Below are 12,472 nucleotides of genomic sequence, written 5' to 3'. Positions count from 1 at the left end.
TTATAATTATCTTTGTTATGTTTGTTTTTTATTAGTTTAGTTCCAATACCAATATACCGTAACGGATGTGATAAAAACAGACATAATTTGCGTAGACTTAGCGCATTTTGTTTTAGTTATAGTACCATAACGAACTGACCGAATGACAATTCTTTTTTTTAGTCCGGTTTTATAACGAACGTGAAAAACCCAACCAAATTTGCATAGACTCACTGCCAGGGACCAACAACGCTCGGGTTTTACTAACGCTCAACTTTCACCGACCAACGCTATCTCAATGTTCCATCTCAATTTTTATAACTTTTGTTTGTTTTAGTTTCCGTACAATAACACATGTAACAAAAACTGATTGAATTCACATCAACTTACTGCCTCAACACTTAGGACCGGTAATACTTGTGTCTTACCAACGTTCGGATTTACCAACCTGTCCGTGCAACGCGCCAGATTAAAAACTAGTTATAATATAAATCTCTAAACAAACCGACCTCATCTGGAATAATTTAAATTCAGTAATCCAAATCTATACATTCATCACAAACCAATATTATATATATTAAACACGAGATCCAAGAATAATTTCAAATATGCGAAGGCAAATCTACTTGTGGTTAATTGACATAACTAAACAACCACAGTGAATAATACATTATGTATTAAATAACTGAAAATAAGATCTCTTTAAATAAAACAATTACAATAGAAATGATATTTTAAAACGTCAATAACCATATATCTTAACGTTATAGAGCAAAGATGGTATAATAAAATAGCAAACACACCTTTAAGAAAAATGATAAATAAAAGTAACAACAATAACTATAACATGTTATAATAAACTCGGTAATTAACTGGATAATATAAAAGCAGATAATTTACAAAACATCAACTTATCATGAAATTAAAGCAACCAAACTAGAAATCTCATTGATGCAAAAAAGAAATAAAAAGTTACTGAAATAAATATTTTAAACAGGGAGATGATTAATAAGATACAAAGCATTACTGCTAACCCTTGCAAGATTCACAATGCTGTTCCTTATCTTCTGCTTAATGACCGGATTCATAGTTTTCCTATCCGAAAACCCGTCAAGGCACGAATTCTCGTCGGTGATGGCCGCACTGGTCCACGTCTGAGCGTTGGAGATGGCAAAATGCTTATCGGCAGACTTAGGAATACCCGAAATTTCTTTGATGGAGCTTTTAATTTCATCCATTGAGTCTTTAATATCCCCAACGCAATCTTTAAGCACTGCAGCCTCCCATTTGGTTATTTGTTTAGTTTTGGATAATCTTGTGATGGTGGAGAGTGTGGCGTTGGCGGATTTGATGGTGGTGGAGAGGGCGACTGTGACGAGTCTAATGGGGTTTGATTTGACGGTGGCAGCGTATGGGAGGAGGGCTTTTACGCAGGCGGCGGGGTAAGTGGCGGAGCTGCATGAGGTTTTGACGAATGTGGAGTATTTGTTTTGTTGGGCATTGGGAGTGGAAGATGAAACATGGGATGATAGAAATGTTGTGAGAAATAATATTATCAAGAGTTTGGGTTCCATGATGGGGATGACAAGTGTTTGATTTTGGTATGTGGGAAGGAACCAAGAAGGTGCTTTTGAATTTATAGGAGGCAATTGTTCAATGAGATATACTCATATAAGGGGGGTTTTGTTAGTTTATTTTATGAAACCATTAGTTAAATTGTGTACCTTTTAAGATAAATAAGAAAGTGGGACCATTAATACCCACACCGTTTACGATATGATCCTACACTTATGCAGATGGCCGATCAATAAAAACTTGGTTGATTGTCTGAACATATAAGGGTTAGCATCATCAACGGGTATAATAAGACGGTTGTCAGATGATAAGACTTGACGACCATTTCTACATAGTCAAAATGCCCGCAAGATACAAACAAAACGGTGGTAATATGTATTTTTGTTTAAGAAGACTGTCTATATCTTTAGGGTACTGTCGTCTTTAGATACAGATTACGCATGTTGGATTTAAACTAGACGACTTTGTAGTAGTGTACGCTACGAACAACAGAATAGTATCAAAAGCTAAATCCATCAGTAATCCCTTGATAATTGCGGTTACCACTGAAATTCGTCGATAGTGACCTACCGAAATATGTGTGTAATTTCATTTGCGACAGAGTACCAACAAATTTACCAAGGAGTATCAAAGGTCGACATCATTTATCATTATCCAAAAGCATTTCTGAATTAGCAACCGCCTTCTTTTGCAATCGTTTTTGCAACAGAACTGTTAAAGACCTTTTTGAAACCGATGTGTTGGTCATAAATCCACAGCTAAAATTTTGCCTCACTATAAATATAAAATATTTAATCAAGAAAAGTTTTAAAATATGTGATGTATAAAGTGCTACCTTATGTATAAAGCAGTATATAAAAGAATCTTGAATCTAGATTGACATTGATTTATTTGTTCTTAATTAAATTATAACAGATAACAGACAAATTCACTGTTTTATATCATAAAATATATTTGCATTAATTGTTGACCAAATTAACCACTGAGAATGAGAAGAAAATTTGTTAAATTATCTTAAGCCATTATATGTTATTATTTATTGAATCACTTTTTGAGAATTATGAGAATCATTTTGAACCATAAAAAAACTAAAAAATAAAAAAAAATCATAAAAAAAACACAAAAATAAGAAAAGTTAAAAAACCAAAGTTCTTATTTATTATCCCGGTTTCTAAAAAAAACGTAAAAAAAAAATTCTTGGTTTAGCTAAATTATACATATACATATATGTACACACATGTTTTTATCCTATACACATATGTATAATTTAAGGTAAATGATAATGTATATATGTGTACATTACATAACTAGAGATTAAATGAAATTATACATATGTGTATAGGTATAATACGAATTAAAAAGAAAAAAAAAATTGGTTTTTTTATTATACATATATGTATAATATGTACACACATGTTTTTTCCTATACACATATGTATAATTTAAGGTAAATGATAATGTACATATGTGTATATTACGTAACTAGAGATTAAATGAAAGTATACATATGTGTATAGGTATAATACGAATTAAAAAGAAAAAAAATCGGTTTTTTTAATGAAACCGGAATGAAATATAAGAATTTTGGTTTTTTCACTTTTTTTAAATTTTCGGTTTTGTTTGTTTTATAATTTTTTTAATATTTTTTTAGAGGGTTTTTTTAGTGGTCCAAAATAGTTATCAAAGTTCTCAATTTGTCAATGGTTCTCTTAGAATCCTTACCTATTACTTATTAATCATCATTATTAGTCTCTGATACCTTATTATTATGTTATTAGTGAAAGCGCGCATGAAAAAAAGTTAAGGATGATCATCCAACCAATGACGAAGCTTACTTAAGGCTGGGGGAGGCCCCGCCCCCCCTAGTTTTTTCACGTAGTAGTGTAAATTTATCCGTTTTCGTCCGAAATTTTTTATGTGTAGTGTAAATTTAGGCGTTTTCGGGCGAAAATTTGAGTCCGAACCCCCATCGTTTATGAATTTTTTATACATTTTGAGTCCGCCCCCGGTGTCTTAATCCAAACTTCGCCACTGCATCCAACGTTTTGAAAGTCATCATAGTTTTATTAATAATTTTTAGAGTTAGCAGACTCGTCACGTATCAATGAATAGTGAGGGACTACCCACATGTTATGATAAATGTGTGGACAACCTAGCTAGCCATCAACCCCAAATCCCTCATACATGTCTTTAAAATCGACCTTCTTGGATAGACATAACTTTAGTACAAAATATCATATTTTTATGGGTACGTATAAGTGAGAATTTGTTTTGTATGCGACAATTAATTATCACTCTATGAAAATCTATTAAAAAAGAGCGAGAGTAAGAAAAAGTTTATCCAAATAGCTAGCCATGTCTGTTTTCTAATGTTATGTTCAAGGGCATAGCTTCTTGGTGGCCCGCCCGCTCCCTTCTTTGCTTAATAGTGTTAATTCACTTGTTTTTATTCGAAAATTTTTATACGTAATTTAAATTTACCCGTTTTTTAGACGAAAAATTTTGAGCTCCCCTCTCATCTCACACTTTTTCATCCAAACTTTATCATTGGTTAAGTAAGAGGCATTTATGTCTTTTCACCCATTATGACCAAACCTCATAGACGAAAAAGTTAACATTTTAATAAACTTCTAAACCAAACACATACCCTACCCTTCATCATTCGATCGCCTCCTCTTCTACATTCCTGTTGTCTTCCCTGGAAACAATTGCCACATAACTTTAGTACAAAAAGAAAAAATTCATATTTTTTTTACTTTCAAAAATTGAATTTATACTGTCTTTATCTTTTATAACCTTTAAAATAAGGGTCAAGTTATTCTACAAAGACAAAAATGAGAATGATTTATAACCACATAAAAAAACCATTCAAAAAAAAATAAAAAAAAATAAATAAAAAATCTTAACTCAAAATTTAATAAAAAAATAAAAAAAGTAAAAACACAAAAAATGTTTCCACCTTGTTTCTCGTTCTTAAAAAAACACAATGTTGAGTGAAAAAGACCATTGTGTCTTTTTGTTTATCATTGTGTTTTGTGTTTATTTTCGTTATTGATTGTATCTTTTTTCCTTTACTATATTAGTCAACATTGTGTTAAATTTTGTTCGTCATTTTGTTATATTTTTCGATTTATTGTGTCTTTTTTAGTTAAAATTGTGTCTTTTGTTTATTTTCGTCATTGTGTCTTTGTCTCTACATCATGTCTTTTCGGGTTTTTTTTTGGAACGAGAATGATGAGGGAAACATTTTTGTTTTTCTAATTTTTTTAATTTTTATTTATATTTTGAGTTATGATTTTTTTATTAATTTTTTAGAATTTGTTTGAGTGATTTTTTATGTGGCCACAAATCCTTCTCACCCTTCTCATTTTTGTCTTCCTTTGTATTTTAATTTTTTTAAAAATAAAGTATTATACAATAATTATTTATTATTAGAACAAGGAGATTGATTTTGGCGTCAGAAATAAAGATGCAATCTAATGTAGTTAAGGATTGTATACATGAGTTGTGATTCTAGAGAGAACATGGGAATGATAGGGTGCATGTGCATGGGAACCCTATGAAGCGAGTAACGTGGATGGACGTGATCTAGGTTCCAAAGTCAAACCACATCTCATCCACACGTGAACTCACGTCAATTGCTGCTTCACATATGCCGCATCTCATGCTATATTTCATTTTCTGAATTTCATCATTCCTTTCATACTTCCCAAATTATGATTTATGATCATTGATCAAATTTGTTAACATGGGCCGGACTTACATTAGTTACATTAGGCCTTGTTTGTTATTGGGCTACTTTGGGCCTGATGATTATGAGTTAAAACTTAAGTGTGTCTTTGTCACTTTTTAAGCCCCTTGGCTTGTTAGAACTTAGAACCAAACTTGGTTTTATATACATATGAATATATGATTACTATTTACTAAGTGCTATTAAAAATGCCCGTGATATGAAATAAATTTTTATAAATCTTGCTCGAAATTGGCTTGTTTATAAATGATTTGAGCTCGATCCAAGGTAAGCTCGTTGTTTGATTGATTTAAACTAAGCGCAAGTAGTTATGCTTACAAATTAGAACCTAGATTGCAGTCCAACCTAAATCTTTCTTAGAAAAATTTTACATGATCTAAAACCATTGGCTCACTGTTTTGGCCCGCATTTAATCTACTTATGATCAATTCTACTTGTACATAAACAAAATTATTTTACTACTTGAAAGAAATAAACGAGTTGATTTGATCATTTTACGAGCTAGGCTCAGATACAAGTTACAAAGCGAGCCAAGCCAAGGTGACTCTTTTTATGTTTCAACTCATGCTCGAGTACGTTGAGACTGGCTCCTCTTGATCGTTAAGTAGCCCTACTCGCTAGATATGCGAACACATTTCAATCAAAAGTGCAATATGGCTAAGAGAATTCTCCTAAATGAACAAGCTAAAACCATATTAAGGACACCGGCCAAAATTTTGACTGAATATATTTTAGACCCAATTACAAATTTTGTCCTTTAAAAAAAGCCAAATTAAGGTTCGTGTCCTTTTTTTAGTTTCTTTGCAGGCGGTGTACTTTAAACATTTTTTTCCTGCACGTTATGTCCTTTACGCTAACTGGGTTAGAAAAACTCAGTTAAATACCATCACGTGAAGCGCATGTGAGGGCATATTTGTCTTTTCGTCTACACTTGCAAAAAGTTTATCACCACTCCCATACCTCCGGTTTCCGGCACCTGAACCACCACCTCCGTTTCCGGCCACCTGAACCATCACCTCCGAAATTCCGGCCACCTGAACCACCACCTCCTTTTTGGCCATCTGAACCATCACCTCCGAAATTTCGGCCACCTGAACCACCACCTCCGAAATTCCGGCCACCTGAACCACCACCTCCGTAACCCTACCGTTTAAGACTTCCATCAAAACCCTAGCCGTAACCCTAGCGTAACTGGCCGTAACCATCGCCCACCCAAATTCGTAACCCTAGTCGCCGCATCATAACCCCCTCCAGCCACCCACCACATTAAATCCACCCAAATACACCACCACTACCGTAGCCCGTAGCCGTCGCCACCACACTCCGCCAACACCACCATCCTCGCCACAGAGCTCCTCCAACCATCCTCGGGTTAGTAATTAAAGGGGTTTTTTTTGTGGTGGTGTGGTGCTGCGTCAGTGGTGCGATGGTAATGGTGTGGTGGTGGTGGTTTAGAACTAAAAAGAAGAAAGTGAGGGGTGTGGGTGAAGGTGCAGACAGAAAGAAACTAAAAATGTTTTTTTTTTTTTGTTTTTGTTTTAAGTTAATTATATTATATATATCTTTTTTTCTTTTTTATTTAATTTAAAGATGCATTAGAATTACAATTATGCCTATCACATGTCTGGCACATGTCATACTTAACTGAGTTTTTCTAACCCAGTTAGCGTAAAGGACATAACGTGCAGGAAAAAAATGTTTAAAGTACACCGCCTGCAAAGAAACTAAAAAAAGAACACGAACCGTAATTTGGCTTTTTTTAAAGGACAAAATTTGTAATTGAGTCTATATTTTATCTGTTTTACTTAATTTGTTTTTATCTCATAAAAATGGTGTAATCAGATATGTTTAAAATATTAAACTTGTTAATGATGATAAAAAACGAATATTATCAACATTAAGAAAAAGATTAAACTACCTCGAACTTGTTTTTAAACTGTCACATGAGAAATATTGGGCTTGACATCTTACTTATCTTAAATTTGACTTATTATGATCATACATACGTGACTTGCACTTAGAACCTTTCGTCACATGAGATGTCATAACCATTCAAAACTTTACAATTACTAGACTAAATTTGACTTATTACTTTTTCCAATTTAGAATATAACTTTAAAAAAACATTTTTTAACTTTACATCAGTGCCACGTACTGAAATGATATTATTTAACTTTCAATTTCTCATATTATTCAGTGATAGAGCCATAAATCTCTTCGTATGAGTTTTCAGTATTTTTCAGTGCTTGGATTTATTACGATTTGACATCAAAGTTTTCAGATCGGGTCGGGTTGATTACATAAAAAAGTGCGAAATTGGTCGTCTTTCTATTTAAAAAAATCGCTAATAACCCCTAAATACACAAATTCAATACTATCAACACATAGTTCCAAAACACAATTGCATAAACAATCAAACAAAAACTAACGTTTTTTTTAGTTATATTGGATGGATGATTGAATTTGAAAATCGAAATCAATGATGAATGATTATTGATTGCTTGATAACCTGATTGGAAGCTTGACTCATACGGCCTAGATTTGACGAACAAACAACTCGAACTCGAACAGAGATGATCGGACATAGGAGCGTAGTCATTGATAGTCGGAGGTGAGGCCACTAAGCAACTTATCAATTTCTTTTAATTGTTTTATAACGTTAATTGGTTATTGTGTCACTTCAATTGGGTTTAGTAATTTATAGTATTTTGGACACAATAAATTATAGTATTGTGTCCAAAATACTATAAATTACTAAACCCAATTGAAGTGACACAATAACCAATTGATAGTCGGAGGTGAGGCCACTAAGCAACTTATCAATTTCTTTTAATTGTTTTATAACGTTAATTTGTTATTGTGTCACTTCAATTGGGTTTAGTAATTTATAGTATTTTGGACTTCTCTTAAATATAGTTTATTGACGAATTCAATTAGGTTTTGTTATTTATATAGCTTCTTTAAAGATTTTATATAAAAATAATTATTTACAAAAAAAATTTTAACTAAACTTTTCATAATCATGGGTTCCAATGTTTTTTTTAAATGATAATGGATTCACTCGTCGAAAAAGAATGGTGTCATTCATTAAGTGGATGAGACCAGCAGTTCGATTTGGCTAAGGAATGAAAAATCTTTCACGTATTCATATTTTGTCCAATTCAAGATGAAAATGGGGTCTCAAAGCTACTACAACTCGATAAGGGGATCCACTACAGCAACGTAGTTCAAGTTGACCGAGGATCTTTCCTCTAGCCAGATGATCCTCTAATATCAACCTGATGATCTTTTCCCTGATTGAATGATCCTCCAGGATCTCGTAGGTAGGGCTGTTCAAATTCGAATATTCAGACTTTCGGATATCCAAGATTTGAATATCCGAATTTTTGGATAATTCGAATATTTCGGATAAGGATTTGGATTCAGATTTTTTTGAACACCCCTACTCGCAGATGATGTGTCACACAACCATGGATCTTTCCTCTAGTAATATGATCATCCTCTAGTGTTGAACAAAGGATCTTTCCCTTGTAGAGGATTATCCTCAAATGTCACATAGAGGTTCTTTCCTCTAGTCATACAACAAGTTTAAAAAACATTAAGGCGGCATTTGAAGCGGTCAAGTGTGTGAGTTAAGGTTTCACTTGCGTGTGACTCCTTTAAAGCGACCTGATCGAATGATCCTCTAGGACCTCACAGGTGATGCGTCACATTGGCACTAGTCAGATGATCATCCTCTACTACCCTAGTGTCAAACAGAGGTTCTTTTCGTTGGTAGAGGATTATATCTGGTATTGGCCAGAGGTTCATATGACGAGTTAAAAATTTTCTAGAGCGGCCTTTAAAGTGGCTCACATGCGGGAAACAAGGATTCACTTGAGGGTGACTCCTTTAAGGCTCAGTCTGCAATGATAGTCATCTCAAAATCAAATGCAAAGACGAGTCATCCTGCAAGGGATGAGCTTGGTACCGTACCGGTACCGGGACGGTCGGGACGGTACCGACCGGTACCGGTACAGTACCGGGACGGTACCGGTATTTAAGTTAAAATTCAGGAAATACTGGTACCGTACCGGTGCTGAAAACTCAAAACCTTGGTACTGATTCGATACCGACGGTACCGGTACCGGTACCGGTACCGGTACCGGTACCAATCGGTACTATACCGATTTTTGTTCATCCCTACATTCTACATCCTGCAGCTGTTCCAAAAAGTCACACTTCTCGAAGAAACAAGTGAGGAATGCCCCTCTATTAAAACCTTTTAAGGTTTTGTTTCTCCATCAATATAAGATAAATTTCCACTTCTTCCACTTTGTTTTGTTAAAGTATTTGACAACTTATCTTCCAAACACCCTACTTCGAGTATCGATATTTCATTCAACATAGCTTCATTTTAAATTTAGCTTGGTTTGTTGTAGATCTCTCACAGCATAGAAGTCAACAAAATATATTAACCGCAGTTACATATATTTTAACTATGCCAAAATGCAAAAAATACATTTTAATTCTTACCCAACAAACTCAATTCTTTTTCACAACTTTTCCAACAAACTTTTGTCAAACCTTACCCCAACCAATAAGACACTTTAACCTGGGTGTATGCTTTTTTTATTGACTTTAACACCAAGCCTTGCGCTTCGGGCAGACTAACATGTAAATGTTCAAGACCTCCCGCATTGATGATACTTTTAGGAAAAAAATAAACATATAGAGGAAATCTAACAAGATCGGATAAAAGAACCTGCACATGATGGACTAGTCCTTCCTTAGGACCAGGGGCGGATCCAGCATACAAACGGGTGGTTCCCCGGAACCACCCGAGTTTCGAAATAATAGTGTACGGATATATAGAAGACGCGTAGGAACCACCTTATAAATTAAGAGGGAACCACCTAAAAAAAATTCCTGGATCCGCCACTGCTTAGGACACGGTCCTTTCGTCAAAATCTGGTTGGTGTCTACAATAAATTGAAAATTAATGCACACATCTGCGCATTGCATCAATATACAACTTTTTGTTTTTTTTATTTTGTATTTTTAAATATTTTTCGTCATTTTCACTGTTATATCCAAGTTCATAATCAAACTGATAAAGTAAAATATATAATTAATCTTCAACCAATTACATATATCTTCCATTCTATAACACATGTGAACATACCACGGGCACACTAGTAGCTAGCCTAAATAACAATATTTTGTAATCCACACTCATATAATATAATGCATACATACAATAAAGCAATTAAATATCAATTAAGTGGAAGAAATATTGGTAATGAGAGCTAATGCAATGCTTGTTAACTCAGCAACATTCACTATATACCCTCTAATGGTGTCCTTCATCGTCCCAACATTCTCTTCAAATCCGTCCATACACGTGTCTTCATCGGTTAAAGCCGCACTGACCCAAGTCCTCACATTCCCCATTTTCTCATTAAATTCCGGACCGTCCAGACCTTTCATCTCAACCATTGATTTCTTAATCTCGTCCACAGAATCACTCATACTCTCCAAACAATCCGCCACTGCCTGCCCGTCTCTCATACTCAAGTTCGGCCCCTTGGAGAGCTCGCGCACAACTTTCGAGGTTGATTTCGCACTTTTTAAGCTAACGGTCAAGGCCGCATTGGCTAGCTCCATAGGGTTTACATGGATGGTGGCCGCGTAAGGTGAAAGTGTTTGATAACACAAGTCAGCGTACATTGTGGCTTGACACGAGGCCTTAATGAAGTCTGTGTACGTGGTGTCGGGTTTGGTATTGGTTTGTGAATGCAACCTTGAAGTTGCATAGATGAAAGTGAAGTTATGTGAAAGAAAAAAGGGGATGATGGCTAGAAGAGATAGCATGGAACAAGTGAAAGATTGCATTTTGGCCGGGTTGCAATGTGGGAGTGGTGTGGTTTGTGTAACTATATGTATAAAGTTAAAAAGTGTGCTACTGTCCGACACGTGAATTAGTTGGCAATAATCATTGGTAAAGACAACAGAGATGATAAAATAGGTTATCATGTGATTCCTTTCCTCTCATTCTGTGGTTCATCCATCTCTATGTTTATATTTTATATTTTTATATTTTGTTTTTTTAATTCACTGAATAAAAGTTGGTAAAACAAACAAATTGGAAGGCATAAATAACTTCTAAAAGACTATTTTACTCATATTCCGTGTAATTTTAATAAAGACTTTGTGTATCAATAAGCCTATTGAAGAAACACTAAGTGACCCCGGGCAGATTATAGGTAATCTGGGGGCTAAGTAATGTTTCCCACGAAGGTTAGGTCCAGCAGAGTAAGTTGTACTTCAGGGAACCTGCAAAACAGACACCGTAAGCTCGTCACTGAGAAGGGGGGGGTTCCTCCTTGTGACCACCCTCCGGCGTGAGAATCAGTCTATATTGCTCTTTGAATATAAAAGTATATGAATACTATTAGAGCAGTTATCAAGTAAGTTATACGAGATAGTAAATGATGAAATGATAATACCATTTGCTGTCTTTTATAGCCGAAGGTGGGTTTCCAAGAGGTTTAGCCGGCCCAACACGCTACCAACTGTAACCTATGCACGTGCCCTACCTGTGAGTGGTGGATAGGTAGCGGCTGACACAGAGCAGGCGTGCCGTGCACTCTTCGTCTTCTACCAACTGCAGGCTAGGCACGTGGTCTGGCAGGAGTTGGTGGGCAGGCGGCGGCTATTGGTCACAGTGCTGTGGCGTGCTGTCTGCCACGCTGCTGTCAGTGAGCTGTCGCATTCTTGGTCAGATCTTTTGTCTTTACCTCGTCAGGTATCACGCAAAAGATCCTCCATCATACGGACTGGCCCATTTTGGCGGGAGTTTTCCCCCTCCCGCCTTTGCTCATTCTTTCAGGTGACACTGAATATTTGTAAGTGTTAAGCCTTATGCGTGTAGCTATGCTGTGCGGGTAGCCTTCCCTGATGGCTTGTATCCGCAACTGCGGGAACAGGCGGGTTACTTTACCATTGGGAGGCTTTTCCCTGCGTATGCAGCCTGCATACTGCGCGTAGGCTTCTCTGAGCATGGTGGGTCCTGCGGGAGTAGATGGTCTTTGCGCAGACATCCCTGTTCAAGGTGAGTCATGCGGGACCAACTGAGCCCTGCTGGGACCTACCTCTTCAAGTCCCCCCAGTCCAATGTTCTTCTCA

At 35.7% G+C, this 12,472-nt stretch overlaps 1 protein-coding gene and 1 pseudogene across 1 annotated transcript; both read right to left on the bottom strand.

Annotated features, from left to right (window-relative positions):
- Window positions 1-940: 940 nt before the first annotated feature.
- Window positions 941-1,639, bottom strand: LOC143532825 (pectinesterase inhibitor 4-like). Its single transcript, XM_077027762.1, has one exon. It carries the CDS (start codon window positions 1,551-1,553, stop codon window positions 969-971), a length of 585 nt encoding a protein of 194 aa, XP_076883877.1. The 5' UTR covers window positions 1,554-1,639; the 3' UTR covers window positions 941-968.
- Window positions 1,640-10,461: 8,822 nt separating this feature from the next.
- On the bottom strand, window positions 10,462-11,248 carry LOC143532824 (pectinesterase inhibitor 7 pseudogene; annotated as a pseudogene).
- Between the last annotated feature and the right edge of the window lie 1,224 nt (window positions 11,249-12,472).

The sequence above is a fragment of the Bidens hawaiensis genome, unplaced genomic scaffold (genome assembly GCF_021521415.1).
Source record: "Bidens hawaiensis isolate Kalapana, Puna unplaced genomic scaffold, B.hawaiensis_p1.1 tig00009543_1, whole genome shotgun sequence".
Lineage (NCBI taxonomy): Eukaryota > Viridiplantae > Streptophyta > Magnoliopsida > Asterales > Asteraceae > Bidens > Bidens hawaiensis.
This window is presented reverse-complemented; position numbering and strand designations above follow the sequence as displayed.

What these genes read in the sequence shown, in the direction of transcription:
- LOC143532825 (XM_077027762.1), bottom strand. Translation starts at nt 1,553, where the DNA reads ATGGAACCCAAACTCTTGATAATATTATTTCTCACAACATTTCTATCA.